At 42.2% G+C, this 24,488-nt stretch overlaps 2 protein-coding genes across 14 annotated transcripts in view; one reads left to right on the forward strand and one right to left on the reverse strand.

Annotated features, from left to right (window-relative positions):
• FBXO8 (F-box protein 8) overlaps window positions 1–12,000 on the reverse strand; it is a 29,996-nt gene extending 17,996 nt beyond the window's left edge. The window contains exons 1-2 of one of the 4 annotated variants that reach the window (XM_050945390.1): window positions 11,805–12,000; window positions 1,278–1,614 (exon numbers count right to left, since the gene is read on the reverse strand). In XM_050945390.1, coding sequence (XP_050801347.1) covers window positions 1,278–1,606 — 329 coding nt within the window. In that variant the 5' untranslated portion in view covers window positions 1,607–1,614; window positions 11,805–12,000. Of the gene's footprint in view, window positions 1–1,277; window positions 1,615–11,310; window positions 11,381–11,482; window positions 11,652–11,804 lie in introns of those variants that run through there. The other 3 variants (XM_050945388.1, XM_050945387.1, XM_050945389.1) reach the window with 3 other exon arrangements.
• Window positions 12,001–12,061: 61 nt separating this feature from the next.
• The window catches only part of CEP44 (centrosomal protein 44), a 44,917-nt gene continuing 32,490 nt past the window's right edge, over window positions 12,062–24,488 (forward strand). For 4 of the 10 annotated variants that reach the window (XM_050945375.1, XM_050945380.1, XM_050945381.1 and 1 more), the window contains exons 1-2: window positions 12,195–12,299; window positions 21,407–21,556. In XM_050945375.1, the coding sequence (XP_050801332.1) occupies window positions 21,468–21,556 (89 nt within the window). In that variant the 5' untranslated portion in view covers window positions 12,195–12,299; window positions 21,407–21,467. The other 6 variants (XM_050945379.1, XM_050945384.1, XM_050945377.1 and 3 more) reach the window with 5 other exon arrangements.

The following is a 24,488-nucleotide window of genomic DNA, read 5'->3' on the forward strand; positions in this document are numbered from 1 at the left end:
GTGCTAGGAGTGCATCACTGCACCTTTTCATTGTAAAGTGTGAAATTCCCAGATGTTTAATTCTTGTGTCCAGGAGTGGTGGTGGTTGTTGGTCACTTACTTCTTCCTAGCCAGAGGAAGATAAGATGGCACACTGGTTTTAACAGCTAAAACAAGTTTTAAAAACACACACAATACAAAACAAATGAAACCCAGAATGGAAAGGAAAAGTAGAAGGAGCTCATTGGCTGAAGCAAAGTAGAATGGCCCATGGCACTATAAACCTGATCCCTAGCCTCCAGAAGCTCAGTCCAGGTCAGGACTCAGTACTGGCCAGAGCCTGCTTGCAGCTTCAACTAGATGTTCATTTAATTTGAAACTGGATCTTATGAAAGGATGACTTATCTGAATGTTGCAAATCAATTTTCATAGAGTTTTACATTTAAGTTCTCTATTTTTGATGGAGACAATGGATTCCTCACTTTTCTCTCCTTACTGACTAAAAAAGTCTACAATCCACATCATCTTTACTATCACTGCAGTATGACACTTCTGCTTTACTGCATTAATCCTCTCCCGTTTAGATTATATATGCTGGACTTAAACCCACTGTAACATTCTGTACAACAAAGGTTAACATTTCTATTGCCAGGCACCTAGTGGGCAATGAAAAGCACTTGTGGAGACACCAGTGTGCTAGAGGGCTTGTCTTCATTTCAGTGCTAACGTGAGCATAGATAACTCAAGCTAACTCCTTTCTAGCTTGAGTGAGAATGACAACACTGCAAACAACACTTTAGCAGCACAGCCTAGCTGAGTTACCTCTACATTATCAACTCCAGCATAGCAATCACTTGAGCTTCAACTCACATCTGTTGATGGGCCAGCTAGCTCAAATTTAAAGTACCACTGAACTTGAACTATAATATTTTGCGTGTGCAGGGGGTGGGGGAGCTGGGTTAGGGGCAACCCTTGATTTACACCGCAGTGAAGACAAGCCATTAGTCTTCTTTCTAGAAGTGATACCACAAACAACAGAATGTTTATAATTTTCACACAGATCTGGACTTGCACTGGGCTCAGATTTTCCCACTGTCAAGTCTGAATTGACTTCGGTAATATTTGTTTGCAACAAGACAAATAGGAAATCCTTAAAATGTATAAAGCAGTTCATTAGCATGAGTTAAACAGTAACTTTTCACATTTGAAACATTGTTTAAAAGGGTAAACATAGTGACAACCCACAATCAATCTAGTAATCCTCTTTATTCCATGCAGGTGACCTCACATTAACTTACCCTTGCCAGAGCAGCTCATCATTAGCAAGATCCTGCCAGACACAAGAAGCCAGGCAGAGGTCAGTTGCATTCAGATACGACAAAATGGTAAAACTAAGCTCAGGGGGCAGCATTTCCAGGTTAATGAATCCTTCTTGTTCTTTAGATTTTCTTGTTTTCAACAGATGGTAGATGTCAATTCCTCCTTGGGCTTGTTTACGATGGTTTGTGTTTGAAATGCTGTTAGTAGCTAATCTTCTACCAGGGTCTCTGGTGAGATAGCCTTGCCCACTGTATCCTTGGTGTTGCAGCTGCTGGTTCCTAGCCACTCTCCACAGCCCCTGACCCATCTGCGAGCCTGTGGATCATAAAATCCAAATGAAAGGTTATTTATTAACAAATGTCAGTGGGCATTTTTACAGCTGCTAAGGAAATTAACTTATAAATTTACAGTTGCATTGGCAATTTATGAAAAGTTTTGGGAAATAGCTAGTAGGTATTGAAAAGCTGAATAAAAACAAAGGTAGAACTGACTTTCAAATAGTAAGAGAAGAATAATCTTGTCAATTATTATGCCGTATGTTTATCCTCTGTCCCCAGTAAAATGAACAGATATGGAGCACAAAAAAAGTCAATAAAAACTTAAAAAATAAAATTTGCCAAACATTATTGATGCTCTGGACAGAATTACAAAATTCAGGGCCTGATTCTGTAAATAGTACTAAGCACAATGTAAGTCGCTCCATTCAAGTTAACAGGACTTACAAGAGGGATCACGATGTTTGAGACTAGTGTTTTCAGAATTATTTGTAAAATTAACTCAAATGGCCTGTCTGGAAACAATGTAATGCAGACTGAGACTATAATCAAGAGGTAATGATAAATGGCATGTGGGCAGGGCCAGTGCAACCATTTAGATGGACTAGGTGGTTGCCTAGGGCGCCAAGATTTGGGGGTGCCAAAAAGCAGCACCCCCCCCCCCAATTTTTTTTAAGTGGTTGAGCGGCCCGCTGCTGCTGGGATGGAGAGGGAGTCTGAGCTACCGGCAGCAGCGGCAGCCGGCAGCCCAGGGGTTCGCCTGGGTCAGCGCGCTGGCAGCCGGCAGCCCAGGGGTTCCACTGCGCAGTCATTGCTTCACTTCTCCCACCTCCCAGACTTGCGGCGCCAATCAGCTGTTGCAGCTCACGGAGCAGAAGTGAGCTGGGGTGGGGAGGTACCGCAGGGCTCCTTGGGCCAGGGGGTGGGGAGCTGCTGCAGGGCTGGGGGGCGGGCGCAAGGCACGAAACTTCCTTGCTCCGGCCCTGCATGTGGGGTAGTATGTAATAAAGGCAGGGATTGGTATTAAGATAAAACCTAACAACTTTGGAATTGATTCTAATTTAGGAAGATTGGCAATTATTGGCGAAGACAAAGTAATAATATAAAGATCTTCTAATATTTATTTATTTAGACAAAATGCTTCAAAAACAGAAGGTGGATTCATCTTTAGCTCTCATAGTTATAGACACAAAAACTTAAATTTGTGTGCGTTGTAAACAAAATCAATTACAAGTGAGCCCAATAACTGCATTTTTTATAGAAATGCCAAATATCAGATTTGTGATTAAAATCAAGTGCTGACAACTCTGCAACATATATTTGTAATGTGATATGTCTATAAAAAGACCAGTCTTGAGCTGCATTTAAAGAAGCACTGCTACACAAATTAGGGAGGTAATAGTTCTTCTCAGTGTAGCTCAGGTGTGACTGCACCTGGATTCGTGTGCTTGATTCTGGGCATTCTACTTAAAATATATTGAATGCAAGTGAGTTCACAGAAAAACAATTATCAGATGGCTAGGCTAGAGAGTCCGAAGAAACCTAGAAGAGCTAATCAATGTGAAAGAAACCTTGAAGAACTAAGGAATGATTAAGATGAGAAACACAGTAAAGATCTACAAATATCTGAAGGATGTATTCACCATGGATAGTGAAATTATTTGATGATGATGAAAGGGGGTATAGCTAGAAGTAATGGGATGAAGCTAAGAAAAATGTAGGCTGAATTTTTAGAAACATCCTGACCGTAAAATCTTTTATGACGTGGAACAGTTTTCCAAGAAAGTGATAGAAGCCCTTTTGCTTACAAAACTTAAAAATCAGACTAGGCTGAACGCTAGAAAATGTCATTTTCTGTTTTCCTTCAGTCTCCTAGCTAACACAAGTTTTGTTTTTGTAAAGGTTGCAATTTATTCTTCTATGGCAATTTTAAATGTCATGAGATTTAGAAAGGGTGGCTTGAGGAATCCATTTTTTTAATGTGGAATTTATGTTCCAGTGCTAAAGAGAATCTTAATCACAACACAAGACATTGGTCGAAAGGCATCCAGGCCTTTCTTTTTATCACAACCAAAGTTGTACTAGGCTGTGCCCTCTTTTTACCAGCATCTCAGTTGTACAGCACCTGTGTATGTGATGTCTTTTCTTACTTATTGCTAGTTAGTTATGTTGTAGAGTATAGTAAATGCAGCAGATTCTGAAATTTAATTCTGGAACCTTCTAAACTAGACACTTAAATCTCAATGACAAATATTTCAGTAATAACTCGTATTTAAGCAAAAGAACAAGGAAAGTAGTTACTCACAAAGAGGGCCACACTTGAACTCACAACCCAAGCAAAGGAACGTTCTTTGAATTCTGGTATGTTTTAGAACTATACAGTGAAACAGTCTTATTTTTATACCCCTGCTATGATAGCAGAACATAAATTAATGAGCACTCATTCCTGAGCTCTGCAGTCTCCTGTTGCTGGCTCACCAAAAAAACCAAAACCAAAAGCAAACAAACAAAAAAATAAGACACATCTGAACTGACTTGTGCATTTGGATACGGGTCCAGTAAGAGCTCACATGCATGCTTTTATTATTCATATTCGGGTAGCACCTGGAAATCAGAATCAGGGATCTATTATATTAGGGCAGACATATGAGGTAATGACTCCAAAAGAGCTTAAAAATGTAACTAGTAGGAAACTAACAAAAAGAGGAGGTGGAGGGAGAACAAGGCTAATGGTCACAAAACCAAAACATCAAATTGTTTTAGAAGTTTGCAAAAGTGGGATATTCAAACTACTTTGGTTTTTATTTCTGCCTGTTTCTACTTTTTGAACTCTTGAATGGTTTCTACTTCTATTGGAACCCGTTTGGATTTTTTTTCTGTTTTAAAACCTCTCATTTTACATAAACACCTCTCTCTTATATATATAAACGTCTTAATGGGGAGTGGGTGCTTTTAGAAGGTTAAAAAACATTGATGGAGGGAAGGGAAAGATCATCCCTGCTTCAAAGAACTACAGTTCAGAAGATATTCTCAGACAACACGGTCACTGCATATATACACTGGTGAGGATATATTAGACTCTACAAGAGGCTATTAGACTTTGATGGGCTTAAGACTTAAGTTTAACATTACTGTTTATCTGTTAGCATAGTAATCTATTCACTCACAAAGACATCAGAAGTTCTGAACATAAAGAGCCTCCAACATTTGCATCTACAATTTTTGCAAGTTAATTACTTGCTGCCGATGCTCAAATTTCGCCATCCCCAGCCCCTCTCCCACCGGTCCAAAAACATACCAGTTTTCTAAGACTTGTACATGTACAGTGCCTAGCACAAGGGGACCCCTAATCTCAGTTGGCGTATCTAGGCACTACTATAATACAAACAGCAGCAGCAATGCCATATAGAGATTAATGGAAACAGTTAGTGCCTCTTAGGGTCGATCCTTCCCTCTCCTTTGTGGCCACAAAACAAATAGAGTTCCACTAGACTGCAGCAGCAGTAGAGGAGACGTGGTTCTGATAGCCTACAAGGCACCACAGAGCTCAGCTCCAGAGCCTTTGTGAATTAAATATTAATTAAATCACAGGACAGGAAACAGCAGAGTTGGTGAATCTGCCGCTATACAGAGCCACCAGTTACTATTCACCATGAAATAAATAGCCACTGAGCAACTCCACCCCTCAGGATGGCCTCCATCCCAGAGCAGCTCCGTAACACAACTGTCTAGGTTCTGTGCTGGGACCAGGCTTTAGGCCTTAAGCAGTTGTTACCTCGTTTCAATTTGCCTTCAGATTGCGGAAGATATATTTACATGTATATTCTCTCCACATTCAGAAGGTCCTTATTACAAGGTTAAGGACTAAAAACTTGCTTTTTCTAAATGAAATGTAAATTCTCCAGAAAGTCCTGGATAAGCCCCTTCCCACCAACCCACTTATTTCCTGGTCATTTTAAAATATTGATATGCACTGAGTTGGGCACTTTTTTCCCCCATGGTTGCAATTATATTTGTGTTAGACATTTTTAAGAAGGAAAAATTCAAAAGTATATCTTCCAAATGTGATCATTACTTGCTATTGAATTAGGCTGAAGCTGCTAACAACCTTGAAGGTTTGGGGTGTGTGTGTTTTGTTTTGTTTTGTTTTTTTTAAAGCTTAGGTGTTCCTCTCAAGAAAGGCAGGAAGTAAATTGCTTGTTTACTAATATACATGCAATTGATTGTGTCACTTTATACATGCTGTGATTAAGCACTTTTAAAACAGGTGCTTAATATTTTACAATAGGATTAGTTGATTATGTGCTGGTTTACTCTCTTGTTCAGTCTAGTAAAACTCGGTAAATAGATAGCCATGTTGTAGATTTGAGAGAGTAGTAGTAGATTAAGGAAGGGAAAACTTCTCATATTATTGAACTGAGAAATACACAATTTGCTGTTCTAGTTATGTGAAGAAACAAATTAGATTTACCTGGTTAAGAAGCTTTTATGTGGAAATACTGAACTGCTTAGAATTTTTCAGAATCAGGAAATTTAAAATCTAGCTGATTTCTGAATTTTATTTATGGAATTAGTTTTATTACAAATCTTCACTTTCTAACTTGCAAACAGCAATTACCTATGACTGTCTTTTATCATAAAGGTTTTTAAGAAGTAAACTGGTGAAGGGTTGGGAAGGCAAGTATTTAATACAGCTGAAAAACAAATCTCATTCAGTTTTTAATTACGTTTAAAATCTAAGAAAAGTGAAGCTGCGTCTTCAAATCCATGAGACTTCTCTCTCGCTGCTATTTGTGCATTTGTCTTTGAATCAGTTATGTGACCCAAAACCTGGTGGAGCCCTTCTTGTAAATGTTGATGACCCTGTCAATTCTAGAAGAACAAATCTGTGCTGAACGTTCATAGCATCAATTTCAGGTCTTTCCTAGATTGGTCCTTTTGCTAGAGGACTTTTTTTTTTTAATTTGATATAGTGATATTTATAGTTCATAGAAACAACTTGTTAAAATAGTGGAAAGAAAAATTGAATTAATGGCAGTGGCTGTAAATGAATTATATTTCAGTTTAAATATACATTTGAAAACACCAATGTTACCCTTGATTTTCATATACAGTGATGGAAATGGTACTCAACTCATGAGCTGTTCAACATGTTTTATCTTTATTATTCAGTGTGTGACCCCTGCTCTGAAAACAGAATTATTGTTTGTTTTTCCATGGGCTTATTCTATGGTGCTAATCGCTATGGTATATAAGTGCTTCACACACAAATAATTTATATTCACAACAGCCCCATGATGTGAGGGGGATGGTATTCTCCTCATTTTACAAATGGGGAACTGATGCACAGAGAGATTAAAGTCAAAAGTAGCCACTAATGTTGGACACCCAATTTGAGACAGATAGGACCTGAGTTTTCAGTGTACTTATAGCATTACATAGTATTTCATATATTTATCCACAGTTCCCAGTAAGTGAATTAAAGGGGACAAATTAATGTTGCACATGCATCTCATATTTAAGTGTTTGACTTTGCCACCTTAATAACATTCTTTTACTGTAGGGGATCTTTTATATAATTTCCCAGGTTTTTTTAAAAAAGCAAATTTAAGATACAGAAATGTAATTAGGTGCTGTCATATTTTCATCCACATGGTCATCAGCATGTCTAGAACCTTTAGCCATTCTGCAGTGGGAGGGATAGCTCAGTGATTTGAGCACTGGCCTGCTAAACCCAGGGTTGTGAGTTTAAGCCTTGTGGGATCTGGGGCAAAAATCAGTACTTGGTCCTGCTAGTGAAGGCAGGGAGCTGGACTCTAAGACCTTCTGGGGTCCCTTCCAGTTCTATGAGATAGGATGTTAGCACTAATCTGCCATTTAAGCTAATGGAGTAACTCACAGCAATAGTAATTGTGATTCCCTGTATGGACAAGTACTAGAGGGGAGGATGAGAGATGCACTTTGCCAGTAGATTTCCCATATATTTACTGACATGGCTAAAATATAAACTCAGGAATCTTGGGTTCCATTTCATTCTCTCTTGTAGTGTGTGTTCTAATAGGCTCATTTCCTCCTATGCTTGACCCATTCTGCCCCATCCTCTTGACTCTGCCCCTATCTGGTCTCTTCCCCACTCTTGGCTCCTTGTCACAGTTCCTGTCAGTCCTAGTCACCTCACCCCGATCTTGCTCTCCAAGTCCTAATCTCCATGCCTTTCTTTACTCCCAGCCTCTTCCCCTTGCTGCATTTAGTACCCTTGCCCAACCTCTCTAATTCAAAGTTCCCTCTCCCACTGCCTCCCTCTCTTCCTTCCCAGGCTCCATATCCCATCTCAGTCTCCCCCACACAGCACACACACCTCTCTCTTCCCCAGCATCTTGCTCCAGTCTTTGCCCAGCCAGTCCCAGTTATCCCCCTATGTTTTCAGATCTTTCTTTTTCCCCCACACTGTTTTCTAGTTCCAGTTTCTCTCCACTCCCCCAGCTCCTTGTCCAATCTCAGTGTTACCCCACAGCCAATGCCTCTAGCCCCTGCCTCCATTTCCCTCACAGCTCCCAAACCCAGTCTTCCCTCTGCAGCTCCCAGTCCCCTTGCCCAGCTAGTCCTAGCCCTCCTCCTCTCCACCTCCCAGTTTCTCTTTCCTCCTCTTCCAGTCCCAGTCTCACCAGATTTCTTGTCCCAATCTACTCCTTTTTCTCACCCTCAACTGGCTTTTGTCCCATGTGCATTTGAGATATATGGTTTCCTCCTCTATGCTGCCAAGGTGCCAGCAGGGGTATCGCTGACAGTGCAGGAGAGACAGGCTTCAGTTCTGATGCTCATCCTAGGCTCAGAGCAGCCATTACAGGAATAATTCCCATTGACCTGTGCTGGAGCATGCTCAGTCACTCTGTGGGGATGGCACATGCAGCATCTGGTCAGCACTAGCAGGTATGAAAGGAGAATGGATTATTTTGAGCGGTTCAGTGAGGATTCTTTTGGGAGTTTAGCTGTTAAGCTCTAGCAAGTCTCTACTGACCACGTGCAAACTGCGATTTTTCAGACGATTATAACTTGTTCAAATGTGGGTGGATTTTTATGCAGATCATAAAACATGCATTTCTGCTCAATTTCAAGTCCCTGATCCAAAGTATAGGAGTGCTAAATCAAAGAAAAGGCTGCCACTTTTTTTACATGGGGGAAACATGTTTTTCCTAGCCTCGATCAGAAATGGTTGAACTATTTGGCTGAAATTATCCCCCTAAAAATTCAGCCTGAGAGGATACCTGCATTTCAGTCAAAATGGTTAAAGTTTGACAAAATTGTTAGCAACTGAAAATCATGGTTTTATAGTGGAAAGTGTCAAGCACCTTTAATAATAGTGCAACCAGCCCCTCCTTTCATTTTAAGATTTGCTGCTGCTCACAAACACCTTCTCACAGAACCTGAGGAAGTGATGTGACGTTTGCGTTCTGACAGCTTTGGTGTTGTCATGACAGGTCATCACATTCTGATGCAATCTCTTGACATTGGGACAGGACCCTCCCACTCAAATACAATTTTGGAATTGTTAACTCTACCAGCTAATCTTGCAGGCTGTTGACAGATCTGAGGCAATTTGAGCTGTCCTTCAAAATTCAGTCTAGATGATGGCACAAGATGTCAGATTCTGGCAAGTGTCCTCCACTATACAGCCCATCCCTACCCCAATAATCTCTCAGCCATAAAGCCCACATCTTCTCATGACCTGACACAAACTAGATTTCTTGTATTTGTTACTTGGACCTTAGATTCCCTTCAGCTGCGGTTCATGTACTATTAAATGTCCATTGAAAAGTCATTACTTGGTCTGCCTCACCAGAACGTCTGCCCTCTTCCTCCCCTACTCCCTTTTCTCTGTGCCTACACTTTTTCTTCCCATCCATTTTTCCTTCCTCATTTTCCCCCTCCCTGTAGTTCTTTGAAGCAGAGATGATCTTTATTTTTGCACATTGTACAGTGCTGAGGATACTGCTGATAAAATAATAATTAGATAGAAAGAGATCAACAACAATACTGAAGTGTGAAAAGGGAGAAAGTAGGGCATGGGAGAAGAATCCTCTGGGCTCTGAAAAGTGTGAGGAGAATCCAACAAATGAAGATTGCTAACTCAAGCTGTCACTTTTTCCAGTATTACAAGACATTGAAAGACCATTTTTTCCCTGGGTCAGAGTATTCCAGAGAGGTTTACAAGTGAGAAATAAAGAGCATTATCAGAAGTAGGGCACAGAATGATCACGCCTGCTGAATTATCAAGTGGACTTTACACCACCAGGCAAACAACTGAGGTTTTTTTATATTAGCTTCTGATCCTCTGCAAAATGGATTATCTGTCTATAGGCAGTACTTGTTCATAATGGTTGCAGGTGATTAAAGCCTTTCCTTTAGCTGTAAATAAAACATGGAAAAGCAGCTACACTGTGTTTTTATACACAAATGCCAGTCAGCATTTTCTTAGTGCTCCTGGTAATCTTTTCACCTCAGAAATCAGACCACAAATACTTCTAATCAATTTCATATTAGAGAGTAAGTATGGCTAATATCCAGTAGTATGACAGAATATTCTTTGTGAAATACTCCCATACTTTTATGGAAAGATATCAAAGGTGAAATCTGTTTAAAAATCAAAATCCTTCATTATTTTATCATTCCTAAAATGAGTAAGATTTTAAAGGACAATAGGTATTTTAAGTTAAATACAAAATGAGCAGATTTCACAGAGGGAGACACGTTTTAACTAGCTAAGCACTGATCAGCATAAAGCCATAAGATGTAATACATTTGTAACTAAGAGCTTATTTGCCATTTGTTAGATCTGATGTCTTTTTTTCCCCATCAAGCAATTTTCAGTTTTGCAGTAACCAAGATGAACACTTTAGAAACTCACTATTACAACACGATGGGTAAACCCATTTCTGGGCATAAAACCATCTGAGGGAAGGAGTAAATAAGAGTCAATATGATTGTATTCTATAAAATAGTAGCCAGTTTAATTTTCTACTTGGAAGTCTCCATCTTCAATGTTTATACCAAAATAAATCATATGGGTATATTTCCAAGACCTCCAAATTGTACAGTCCTCCCTTTTGAGACGCTGATGGATTGGCCTTGTGAGTAGGGGAAAGCCACTAACATTCACTATCCTATCTACCTTTTTCTGTAGAGAACCTATCACAAGCAGGCCCTAATCTTGGACATGGCTTCTATGTGCTACATTATGGTAAGTATTACATTGCTGGTGTGTGCTGCAGAATACTAAAAGTCAAATCATGGTCTCATTGATAGAAATACCATGTTGCCTGAACTGTGTGAAACTGGAAAGACATATCCTTCAATGCTACTGGCCTGTACTCACATCAGTGACTGTTTTGGTTCAAGATAAATGCCAGTTCCTTAGCAGAAATTGAAAATCCCACCACTTGGTGAGCACAAGGGCTAGTGCACTGTGCACCTTCCTTTCCAGTCCTGTACGCAGGCCATAAAGCATTATTAATAGTACTACAGAATGTGGATGTTTGGAAGCCAGAGGTGCATTTAATAAGAGTTTAAGAGTTTTTCAAATGACTATTTTAGTTACTTAAAAGATTATTCCGTTTCCTCATGTCCACGATTGTCGGAGCTGTCACTATCTCCATGGGAAATTCAAAGTGCCAACAGCATCCCCTTTCCCTCACTGGAGGCCCCAGGTAGCCCTCACTCTAGGTTACACGTTACTCACACACACGCTGCTCGGAGCAATTCGGAATCAACATCAGCCTGTTGTATCGTCGCTTATCTCGCCCCCTGCCCCCAATAAAGCTCCCGCCCATGGACAACAAAGGAATAAAAACCATCACCCCCCCACCCCCGCAGCGCCCTAGGGAAGAAAAGAAGGTGGAGGGATTACTCGCCCATGGACAGTGAAAGGGGCGTGTGCGTATGTGCGCACGCTAGGAGGGAGCAGGCAGGCAGACAGGCAGGCGCGGACACTGAATGCGCGGCGCGCAGCAGGCAGGAATCGGCCGAGCAGGGGCTCAGCGGTCTCCGAGCAGCTTTAAGTTAACGCTGCTCCCAGCCCCAGCCTCTTATACAGACCCAACAAGGTAGGGTAAGTCCCGCCCCTGAGCCGGATTGGCCCTTTCAGACTACCCCACCCTAGCGCTGACCTCTGATTGGCCGCGGGGCCCATCACTCCGCACCGACCCACGGACCAAGTTCGGGGGTATCTCGTACCTCTCCAAGCTCCGATCCCAACCGCCGCCGCGACGAGCCAAGTCGGTGCGTGAGCCTCGCCGGCTGGGAACGAACTCAGGCAGCACCGGGCAGGGAGAGGAGACGAGAGCCTCTGCACTGCCGTTGCTGCCACCGCCCCCTTCTCGCTCCTGAGTTTTGACGTTTGCTGTTGTTGCTGGAAGTGACGTAAGCGCCGCGAGACTTCCCGGAAGCGGAAACTGCTGTCAGATTTGTGTGCGCAGATTCTGCAGGAGCCGAGCCTGGCCAGTGCCCAAGGCTAAGTACTCTTCCCTGTCCCGCCCCGGCCCGCCCGCAAGTGGGAGTCCCCCGGCAGCAGGGCCTCGCTGTGGGGTTGACCCGGGCGCTCTATGGCAGGTAGGCGGCGGAGAGCGAGCGATGAATCTGCTAATGCGAATCGGGAGACGAGGTGGGAGGCGGTTCCCGCGGCTGGGCTTGAATTGCCGGTAAAATACAAACTGCTGCCGGGAGCCCCAGGTGGGTGCGGGCGCTGAGTATAGGCGAGCGGAGAATCACTGCGGGGGAGTCCTAGGAAAAAAGGGAGGGGTTGGTCCGAGAAAGGGGGGTGGGCAGTTTCTCTGTGTGCGACCCCCTCGCCTCTGCCTTCCTAATCCTGCCCGCCCCCCCCGATCCGCGTCCGTTTCAGTCTTTGCCCCTCCCCCCATACCGAGGCTCATCGAGGGTGCGACGTTTTCTGTGCATCTTCCTGGGGGGGGGCGGGGGTTGCCGAGTCTCTTTCCCCCGCGGAGGCCCAGGCCGGGCCCCGAATTTCTGCTCGCTCCCCTGTAAAGTGGCCCAGAGTGAGAGAGGGGCTGAGCACTTCCCTTGTGCTTCTCTCCAGCTGCAAAGCACCGGCCTGGAGGCCCTGCTTCTCCCAGACTTACATCAGTTCCTCCGGAGCGGGACACTACCCGAGCCCGGGGTCACTGCAGCTTCCTGAGGACTTGCAAGGCAGAAAAAGGGCAATACATGCGCCGTGCCCCCCTTTGCTTTGCTGAGTCTCCTGGGGGGAAAACAGACTCCTGGGCTGCTGACCATTTTGAGAGGTCTCTGGTCACAACCGCCTGGATGCTTCTGCCAGATAGTGAAATAGGAGAGTGTTATAATTAGCATCCTATCAAATTCAGGGGCCATTTTGGTCAATTTTACAGTCATAGGATTAAAAAAATTGTGAAGTTCATGATTTCAGCTGTTTAAATCTGAAATGTCACAGTGTTGTAATTTCAGGGGTCCTGACCCATAAAGGAGATGGGAAGCGGGTTACAAGGTTTTGTGGGGAGGGGGTTGCGATACCATTACCATTACTTCTGTACTGCTGTGGTCCTGCTTTCAGAGCTGGGCGGCTAGAGAGTGGCAGTGGCTGACTGGGAACCCAGCTCTGAAGGCAGCGCTGTCGCCAGCAGCAGTGCAGAAAAAAGGATGACTGGGTATAGTATTGCCACCCTTACTTCTGCGCTGCTGCTGGTAGGGCACTGGCTTTAGATCTGGGTGCCCGGCCAACAGCTGATGCTGCTCTCCAACTGCCTAGATCTGAAGGCAGTGCAGAAGTAAGGGTGACAATACTGCGATCCCCCTAAAATAGTCTTGTGACCTCTGCAACTCTCTTTTGGGTCAGGACACCCAATTTAAGAAATGCTGATCTCCCCTGTGAAATCTGCATAGTGTAGGGTAAAAGCACAAAAAAGACCAGACTTCATGGGGGAAGACCAGATTTCATGGTCCCTGATGCCTTTTTCATGGCTGTGGGTTTGGTAGGGCTCTAGTTATAATCATCTCACCTGTACCTCAAAGCTAAGGATAGCAATTTAATGCTGCTACTTGCCATTGTTATAAATCAGTAGAACTGTTCCAGTTTCTGCTTCATCACATAAAAGATTGTTTCAAACGACATGGGATGAGACAATCATTGGCAGTTTGTTACTGTTCATAGTTGATTATTGCTTATTATCTTTTACAATGCACAACTTTGTGTGTTGATCTCAAGTTCAAATGTTTATGGATCTATTGCTGTATATATAGTCTGTGGCAGAGTGATAATTTTTCCTATCCCTGCAAAAGGAAATGTTTTATTGGAAGCTAATGCCCTCAGTATTTAAATGGTGCAAAAATGGGAAGTAGGGTGAGAAAAATGGAAGGGCTAGAAAGAGCCACACTGACTGAATGCCACTGCTATTTTTCTGTTACAGATATTGGAAGGAAGTTTACATATTTCTTCAGTAGGTGGGGATATTGTATTGATGTCACCTAGGTACTTTGTGGTTTAAAAACTACAGGTACCGTGTTTCCTGTAGGATTTTACAGCAGGATATCTAATGTGCATTAGTTATCCCACAGTAAAAACACCACCTTTTTTTGCAATTAAGACATTGCCTAAATGTAAAAACAGCAGTTGGCTTCTTCCTCTGTTGGAGGTGTAATTCTTCAATGGGAACTCTGTTAGTCATATTGAATAGGTCTCTCCTCTTTGTCGTTTTGATCTTAAGAACCGTTTTTTGTACAAATAGGCAGTATTGATATTCCATGTAAAATGGACCCTATATAAACAAAGGAATTTCCATTAAAATGTAGGAGTGTTATGTGTTTAAGGATCTTTTGGCTACTTATTCCTTTATTTTAATAGGCTCTGCAGCTTCCCGTAAATGTCTAAAACTCTGTTAGTATAACTTGTTTTCAACGCTTTTTTCACGTTCTGTAGTTCCATTGTGGAAATGGCAGTGGGAAACTGTCATCTTGTTAACTTAAATGATACTCTCAAGACAAAATTATGATTGTACCTCACATTGTAGATTAGAATCTCCATTTTTTATATGACTCTACTTTGTGTTATGTAAGAGCTAGTTTAAACTGGTGTACATATAGCCTGGTTGTAATGTATAGCAAGAGAAGGAGGATTTGAAGCTCTTCCCAAGATGAGAAAACACTTAATGAGACATCCCGCTTGTTCCCAAGGTCTGAGTTGCTCCTGAATCAATTGGCTCCATCTCTTCTCTGAAACAAAGGGGACTGTTCATGTGAATTCAGCATGGCTGGGATATTGGGACCTCACAGTGGGACTCATGATCAAAACTACTTATATGCATGAGGGCTTGTGTGCAAAAGGGAGACTAATTGCTAAGAAGAGGAGATTGAGCAGGAGGAGATGGGTCAAGAGGATCTGAAGGACACTCACTGAGACCAAAAAGACTCATAGGAAAGATGAAGAAACTGAGGGAGGCTCACGAGTGCAGCTGTTTGTTGTTTTTGCTTAGATCTGTAACTAGTGTGCTTGCCTGTAAGTAAAGTGAGTAGTTAAGTTCCTATGCAAAGTCTGTTACTTGCTTTAACTGTCTTGTCATCCGCGAGGGTTAAATTGTAAATCAGATACCCATGAGGGTGGAGCTCTGGGGTTGGCATAATAAAGCTATCAGGGAGGCTTGTGGCATCAGTACTGGTCTTTGGGCCTAGGGCAGCTAGACTATGGGGTCTCATATCCCTAGGAGGGCTACTACACAGGGGTCTGTACCCCTGGAGTGTGCCAAAGAGGCTGGATTTAGAGATTGTGAGGATGTTGCTCAGACCTAGTAGGCGATATCTGAAGGTTGAGTCTAGAACAGCAGTCTCTTTTCTGATCACAATGGGAAAATTTAGTCAGGGCTGTGACAGACACTTTCCCCAATTTTTAGCATGAATTTAATAGGTTGCTATAGTGTAAAGTCTTATTGCAGAAATTTCGCTACTTTTACTCAGGTTTTGAAAAAAATGACCAGACATACTAGCTGCTGGAGTTAAACAAACAAAAAACTGGGAAGAATGTGTTGAAGCAGCACCACCCTTGCTAGGAATCTCAGCTTTTCTGCCCAATCAGCTCCTAGAATTCTTGTCAGTGTGCTGCCTCTAGACCTTATTTAGGGGGACCTACATCTCTTCCATCAGCCTCTGGTTACTGGTAGGTCTGAAACTTGAATCTGCATCTCCTTTTCCCTCCAGGGGCTACAGGTAATTACAAGGTAGGGCATGAGGGGAAGATTTTAACTACTTTACCCTAACTCACCTTCCTGGCCATTGTGGTCAGAAAGAGGTCCTTGTTACTTTTGTCTTCTCCCAGAATTTTCTGGATGGTGCAAAGAGGGAAAGAGGATTGCCATCCCAAAGCTCCCAGCTTGGTTTTGGAGGAGGAAGGAGAGGATGGTCCTCGTGGATCATAAATCCAGTTCCTGCCTGTGGTGCTACCTATAGTTTGCCCAAGTTGCATATGGTTCTTAAAAGTGTCACTGTTGTGCATGAGATTCTGAATAGCTGTGAAACTGATCAGATTCTTATTAAAGAATCTCCATGTTCTCAGTGGTACCAGATAATAGAACGAGGAGTAATAGTCTCAAGTTGCAGTGGGGGAGGTTTAGGTTGGATATTAGGAAAAACTTTTTCACTAGGAGGGTGGTGAAGCACTGGAATGGGTTACCTAGGGCGGTGGTGGAATGTCCTTCCTTAAAGGTTTAAGTCAGGCTTGACAAAAGCCCTGGCTAGGATGATTTAGTTGGGGATTAGGTCCTGCTTTGAGCAGTGGGTTGAACTAGATGACCTCCTGAGGTCCCTTTCAGTGCTGATATTCTGTGATTCTAAAGTTACCGTTCACCTGATTGGCAAAGCTATAAGCGCACGAAGAGGCACTGAGACTGCCTGTTTCCAGATTCGGAGCTACGGCACTATATCGTTCTACACTGAGTCCATGTTTGTTATGGTGAAAACCTAAAAAAGGACTAGAAACATATTCTTCTAATTAAAGTTTAGATTCTGCAGAAATTTATCATATGGATCTTTTCACTCACTGGGTTCTCAAGTAGTGGATTTTTCAAATCCTACTTTAACAAATGTACTGCAGAATATGTATTGTTACTAATTAAAATTACTCTTTTTAAATGTCCTGCCCCACCCCAACCTTTCATTGATTTGCTTACTTTCTAAATTGCAAATAATCTCCCTCTCATTACATGAATTAGCGAGATTCTGTTGTATTTATAGTTCCTGGGGAAGTGGCATACCGTTTTATATAGAACTTGCCGTGCTGATTGAAAAGTATACAGTAGTAAACAAGCAAACTAGGGGAAATGCCATCTTCTATAATTTGGCACTGCATGCTTTCAGAATTTTCTTTGAACTAATTATCTCTTGGAAAACTGCCTCACACTTTTGCTAATGAAACCTTTTCATGAAGCACTGATAGAGGAATCTTGTCAGTTTGCTAATGGATCTTCTTGTGTTCAAATAATTTATGCAAAATTCTGAAACACAGACTATTTGTTTTCAGTTGGGACTTGTAAAAGTTGGGCTGTCAGCCAGCCTGTGCTTTCAAAGTTTAACCATTCTGGAGAACCACCAAGCTTAGTTGCATGTAACTTCCAAACACGTACTTGTAGGATGCTGCAAAAGCTCTTCACAAAGCCTCTCTAAATACGTGTAGAAATCTAACATTTTAAAAATGAAGCAATATGGATTTTTTTATAAAAAAAAGGAAATTAGTATGTGATGATTCAGCTTCTGTGATCCAAGCCACCATTCAAGATGAATTTCTTTTGAAGACATGTCAATCAGGCATAGCTGCCAACAGCCTCAGATCTCTTTTGGCAACTAATCCTTCTAACATCCTCCTCCCATCTCCATGTAAGAATTTTCTCTATTTCTGTTCAGAAGAATGTACAAAACAAAACTTTTTCCAGCCTCCATATGTTCTGCTGGAAGAGTTAAATTGTGGGATTACAGGAATCTTAAGTCGTGGCTTTTCTGTGTGTGTCCCCTCTTCCTTGTGCACAATTTTTAAAAACTTCTCTACAAGACAGGCATTTTTCTCTGGGTTTGGCTACACTTGCAGCTGTACAGCGCTGGAAGTTATAGCTGTCTTCGTACAGCAGTGTAAGGAAAGCGCTGCAGTGTGGCCACACTGACAGCTACCAGCGCTGCAGTGTGGCCACATTTGCAGCATTTGCAGTGCTGTTGGGAGTGGCTGAACAGGCATTCTGGGATACCTCCGAATACCTCTGGAGGCCAATTACAGCGCTTTTGGTGGCCACACTGGCAGAGCAGTGCTGCATCACCAGCACTGCAATCGTTATGCCGCAGGCAGAGCAGTACAGCCAGCGCTGCAGCCAGGGAGATGCAGCGCTGTATATGCCTTGCAAGTGTGGATGGTGAGTAAGTTGCAGCACTGTAAATCCACCACCAGCGCTGCAACTCTCCAGTGTAGCCAAGCCCTCTGTAGGAATCTCTGCTGAAGATCAGTGAAACTAATACAAGCCTTAGCTTCTTCTGGGAAGGAAGATTCACAGATCTTAAACAGTAAGTTGTCAGTTTGCTTAGAGCTTGGTTATCAGAGCCAGACCTGTCACATGCAGAGTGGGAGTGACCCTGAAATACTCAGCAGTTTTGCTCTGCTTTCTCAGGTGTAAACAGGCTTTTTAAGACGATGCAGAACAGAAACTGAAACCAAGAAAAGTACTTAATTCAATATATTTGGTCTTTTCAGAACTGCGTGATCTGGTTCCAGGTTTGTAAGAAAGCTTTCTTTTTTTTTTTTGGCTCCTAGTCTTGCTCTTGTTGAGGCTTTGCAGCAATTAGTGCCCCTGCAGCGCTGCTGGGAGTGCAGATTTGGCAGACAAACCACAAGGAAAGATCTTTATTGCCCATTCTTCCTTTGTGGAATATGTAGATGGAGATACCACAGAAAGGCCTAGTTTACTCATCGCACTATCTTCTGAGGCTCAACTATCCAGATATTGCCTAAGCCCCCTTTTTGATCAGCCTGCAATGGAGCCAAGTGCACTCAGAGCAGTCTTCTAAGGTGGAGAATTGCTGAAAGGCGCACAAAACAGCTGTGCCAGTTTGGAATGTTGCAGAACCATGCATGCTCACATCAGCAAGTTGCTGCTGCTGACTATAATCCCTCGTGGTTCCCCCTTTCCCCCACCTGCTTTCCAAATCCCAGCTGTGAAGCGATGGATTTAGAAACAGTTTGCACCCAGCAAAAACAATGGGATGGCATTAAAAGGCCTATCTCTTTATTCATTTAGCTCCTTCCTGCTTCCTCTTCTCCAGTGTTTTGGCCAGCCCTAATTTCAAAGAAGGCCCTCCTTAACTGCATTTTTCAAAGTCCTCATTGGTTGAAGGTTACCAATCCATAGGATGTACTTTCAGGGGCCAGGGCAGTTCTGTTCCCCCAACACAACCAGTGAAAAAACACCTACTCTGAACCTCTCCATGGTGTTGTGGAGTGACCCTTTCAGGAAAATAGAGACTAAATCAAAAAGGAGAAGAATGTCCATCTTTTTCAGGTAGCTCTTCCAGTGAGACCCACAGATTTTTCTTCCTTTTCCTGAATACCCACATAGCTGGAAGGAAAGAAGAAAAGAGAGCCCATCAGAAAGGAAAGAGATTCCCCACTTTCCTCTCAAAATAAGGAAAAGCTGGCATATCTTTCCTGGTGTTCCAAATCTCTATGTTAGAGTCAGACTGGCAATGAGAAACTGGCCAAGGCTCGGGTGGCCAGAAAACACAAACCTAAATCTTGCCATAGGAACTTCTGTCTCTTCATCAGAATCACTGGAGCCTAATGTCTTGAATCTTAGGAGATCTATAGGCGGGGGAAAAAAAAACAGGAAAACTTCTGTTCCTCCACCTGAGAGGAGGGTCAGCTGTTGGTGTCGGAACACAAGGACCAGGAGGAAAAGACAGGATATTTACCCTAGGATATTTGAGACACTTTCAGGTTGTCACAAGCCTAGTTCTTCCTCTGGGACAGTCCCCCAAAAGAAGAAGTGGGGGGAAAAGAGAAGGGGGTGTGGGTGGGGTCAAGAAAGAGAATTAGATTAGTAAGAAGTTGTTCTCTTTGGGATACAAATTGGAATTATCAGAATTTCTATGCATGGATTACTAAAGGATGTTACTGGACCTGAATGGGAAACTTTTGCAAAAACAAGTATCTGGGAAAACTTGCGAAAATATTCTGTAAATTACTACACAATAGGACAAGGCTAATGAATTGATCCAAAGTACGTATGGTCCTCTCCTGGAATGGGCACCTCTGATTGTTTAAAAAACAAATCTCGTGGCTGGGGCATATTCCTATGGATTATCTGTGAGACGCATTCACGTGTTTCTCCTCAAGATGCCCTTCATGTCTCCACTAGGGTAATGAAGGTAGATCAACAATTGTCTCAAGGGTCTGACCTCAGAGGGTCCCAGAGCCTGGCCTCCAGCCCAAGCCTGAACATTTACACCATGACTAAACAGTCCTGTAGCCTAAGCCTGTGATAGCTGGCATGGTCCAACTATGGATTTTTAACTGCAGTGTAGACTTATCCTCAGATGGAATACAAGCCTTGCTACAAATCAGGGTAGTCTTTTTGTTGTCATGCATATGTGTTTTGTGTCAGTTGGACTCTCCTGTATGTACCTGATTGATATATACTAGTATCCAAAATACGCTAGAAAGGTTGAAGTGCTGCGTGAATAGCAATTTATTTTGTGGATGAACTGCTTGTTACATGGGTCAGTAACTTTCTAGATTTTGTTTGTTTGTTCGTTTTTGTTTTTAAGTATTTGGTCTTGAGTTGCTACAGAATTGATTATGGTCTGTTTAATACCTACACTGGTCTTAATGCGAAAGATATTTCCCCCCAGTAGGGATGGTTTAGAGCTAACTTTACTATTTTCCCCAAAATTTATGGTAGTAAAGTACACATTCCTCACTGAGTACTACAGACATGTGAAGTTTAAAGATTTCAGTCTGAATTGTTCTGAATTTATCAGATTGTGAAATGGCATCAGAATAGTCCAGAGCATTGAAAACACTGGAAGTTTTTATTTGTTTTATTTATTTATTTGTTTTTAAGACCCATTCATAACTTAAATGGTTTGATTTTTCTTTAAACCTTAAGGGAAAAATATTTCTAAGTTACAGTAAGACTTGCAAAAGATTTTTTTTTTGTTCACCCAGTTTTTTTCTCTGCCTTTCTACATATTTCCCCAAACTGAGTTTAAACTCCATCCCCTAATGGCCACAGAACAGGTGTCTGCAACACCTCTTTGTGTTTTTATTACAGTTAAGTATGCTTTTTCAGGGCCTATGCAGCTTTTATATAAGCTTTTATATAAGGTTTTTTGCTTTACACACTTCCCCTTATAATACTCTCATATTTGCTTAAAAAGCCTTTGTTTCCTTGAAATAAAGATTCATCCAGATCCCATAAGCTGGTTGTATAGAGCTGTCTTCAGACCATAATGATACAACTACCCGACATTGAGTAAAACACAGGTCTTTGTTCCACCTAAGCAAGCTATTTAGGAAGCAATAACCCAGCTATGGAATTTGAACTCTGATTTCTCTTTCTAGCAGTAATAATTCTAGTTTACTGACTGACCTATATATTCCATGCTTTTAGTTTGAATGAGGAAATACACAGACATTAATTTGTGCGGTACCTAGGCTTAATAGCGTATTGGGAAATGTTATAGAATGTCAGAAAGAGGACACTGTCTAGGGGAAAAAAAAACATGGACTTCACCAGTAATCCTATTGCAGTTTATAATTGTCATGTTTGTTTTTTCTTTTTAAGAAAGAGAATATCCTGTACTAAACTTGTCCCAAAATCTAAAAGAAGAATAGTGTGTGAAATAATGGCAACTGGAGACTTAAAAGGAAGTTTACGCAAGCTAGAACAAGGACTTCGCTTGTTAAACTATCCTAGAGATGTGGATTACACAGGGTAAGAGGCAATTAGTTATTTTGAATGAACTTGTGCTTATTCATCATGATGATCACAAGAATGTAAACAGTTCTGGCAATTGTTAATAGAAATTTCACCCCAGAGTCAATATCGAAATTATGATATGTGTATGCTAATGGCAGGGTATGGTAGATACCTAGTCAGATTGAATACACATTCCAAATCATTTAATTATATAGTGTCAAATTTTGTTTCTGCACACTAAGAAATAGGTTATTCCTATTGACAAAGCTGATAAAATATTGATGTTTCGGGGTTGAGATTGGGCTGTTGCCATTGTAGACAGTCTTGACTTTTATTCGCAAATATCTTCAACAGCCAAAGATGGGACGTTGAAGGGGCAGAACTCAAAGTTACTATTGAGAATTCTTTCCCAGATGTCTGGCTGGTGGGTCTTTCCCATATGTTCAGGGTATACTGGCTGGCATATTTGGGAAGGAATTTTCCCCCAGGTCAGATTGGCAGAGACACTGATGGTTTTTTTTGCCTTTCTCTGCAGTGTGAGGAATGGGTCACTTGCTGTTTGAACTAGAGTAAGTGGTGAATTCTGTGTAATTTAAAATCTTTGAATGAAGATTTGAGAACTTCAGTAACTCGGCTAGAGGTTACAGACCTGTTGGCAGGAGTGGGTGGGTGAGGTGCTGTGGCCTACAATGTACAGGAAGTCAGACTAGATGAGCATGACAGTCCCTTCTGGCCTTAGTCTGTTACCTGGTTCAGCTGCAAGTGTTTTATTGAACAGTAGACATATGTCTAGATACTAATATCACCCTTTGCAGCTGTTCACAATTGCACGATTGACTTGGGACACTTCTGTGGGCTTCATTTTCTCTGAAGCTTTAGGATAGGGGCCTATGTTGGAGGCAGGATGCATTACAACTAGATATTATTTTACATATCTCTTATGGGAAATCTATCAATAGTGCAGCTTCACCAGTGTTAGTAACAGTGAGAGCACTAGGGTAGAAAGACACTGGTATTTTTACCATTGCCCTCTTCTCAGTGCAAGTCCAGAGAGGTAGTGATAAGAAGTGTCACTGCTCGCTCTGTACTAGCACACTCAGTAGTAGTAGTTCAGTACTAAGAGAAAGCACAGCAGTTCTTCCCACATTATCATCTAGACCTGATCAGGGTCAGATGACACTGATAAAATGCTTGTGCATTTTCTACTGTAGCACTACCCCCAAGTGCAGCTGACGTGCTGAGAGATGTCACACAAAATGTTATTACGGGTACAGCCTGAGATGATTTGCCTCATTTGCACAAATAAGTTACTCTTCTCCCTAGTGAATGGATTCAGTATTTTAATAATCTGTTGAATGTACAATGTCACAATGAAAATATTCAGTATTTAATACAACAGTTATTGCACATTCAGTTTTCCTTGGTATCACCAGTCATTTGTGTAAGTAGTTGTAAATCAAGATACACTTCACTCAGTTTGTTACTGAGAAAGTTATTTGTCCTTGTAGTGAAGCAATGACTCACCGGTGTGGCGCCTCCTGCTGGTTGTCTTGGGAATTAGCTCTTCTCTAGCTTTAGAGCATCCTCTGCAGCCCACTGTCTCACCTGCCGCTGGCTCCATGTGCCTCCCCAACTCTGGTGCCCTTTTCCCTGGGGTTCTGCCCTCCACAATACCCCTGCTCTGGATCTCCCCTCCCAGGAGAACCCCCACCCTCTATACCCACCTTGCCTCAGTGGCTACTGCTGGTCATCATCTAGCCCCCGCTTACTGGGGCAGACTGCAATCAGTAAACCACTCATCACCGGCAAGCGGGTTTTGGACCTGTTGCCTTTGCCTACCCCCAGGCTACACCTCTGTAGGCCTTGCACAGGGCCTGCAGCCGGGGGAGTTACCAGGCTGGCACTCCCAGCTCCTCTTACCTTTCCCCAACACTACTCTACTCAGGTCCCCTTCTCTCCCAGGCAGCCAGGTCCTTCTCTCTACAGCTGGAGAGAGTGATTTAGCTCCTGACTCACAACCCTTTTATAGGATCAGCTGTGATTGCTTCCCCAGTCAGCGTAGCCTTTTCTCTCCGGAGTAGGGTAACTGCAATGCTTTAACATCACAGGTGACTTGGAAATACATATCCAGTTTAGGACTGATGACAAGATCCATGTAACCATGTAAACAGCAGGCATAAATGCTATAATTTTGTAACCATTAAATACCAGCTTCGCAATGAGGATGTAAGAATTCTGTAATATGATATATTGTCCAAATACAGAGCCAAATATGGATTTTAAGTTACTTCACTAATGTAATTTGACTTTGATATTCCCTTTCGGTATTCTATAACTTGTGGAACCAGGGAGGAGGAGCAGCATTTTTACTAACTTTTATGATGGTTCTCTGAGCTATTGTATGGGGTAAGAAAGCTAGGGAAAAAGTTCTTGGGGCCTGATTTTTATTCTCTTTCCTACCTCCCAAAACTGACTTTCTCTTCTCCCACTATTTGGGGTCTTGCCAGCCTCAGAACAGGCATTTGGTTAGCTTAGAGCTTCTGTACACAAGCATTTCCCAAGCAACACCCCCTGCAGTGTGAAAGTGAACAGGCACATTTCATGTATGTTCCTTTTCAGTTTCACTTGGGAAAGTACTTGTGCGCAAGAGTATAGTGTTAGTGTCTGTGTGACTCCTGGACACAGTATCTCCACAGGAGTCAGTAAGTGGAAAAAACAACAGCTTGTTACAAGGAAAGGTGGATCCTAAGCTACTGGACTGCAGATGTGCTATATACTTGGTTGAATAAATGACACACTATTGCAAAAGCTTAAAAAAAAAAAAGACATATTTTCCTTATGCTTGCTGCAGAGCTAGGCAGTTAAGTGCAACAGAATTCTAGAGGCCCAGGGTAATAGTGTGACTATTATGAAAAGTGTAACATGCAAAACTTAAATATTATCAAAA

The sequence above is a fragment of the Gopherus flavomarginatus genome, chromosome 3, assembly GCF_025201925.1.
Source record: "Gopherus flavomarginatus isolate rGopFla2 chromosome 3, rGopFla2.mat.asm, whole genome shotgun sequence".
NCBI lineage: Eukaryota > Metazoa > Chordata > Testudines > Testudinidae > Gopherus > Gopherus flavomarginatus.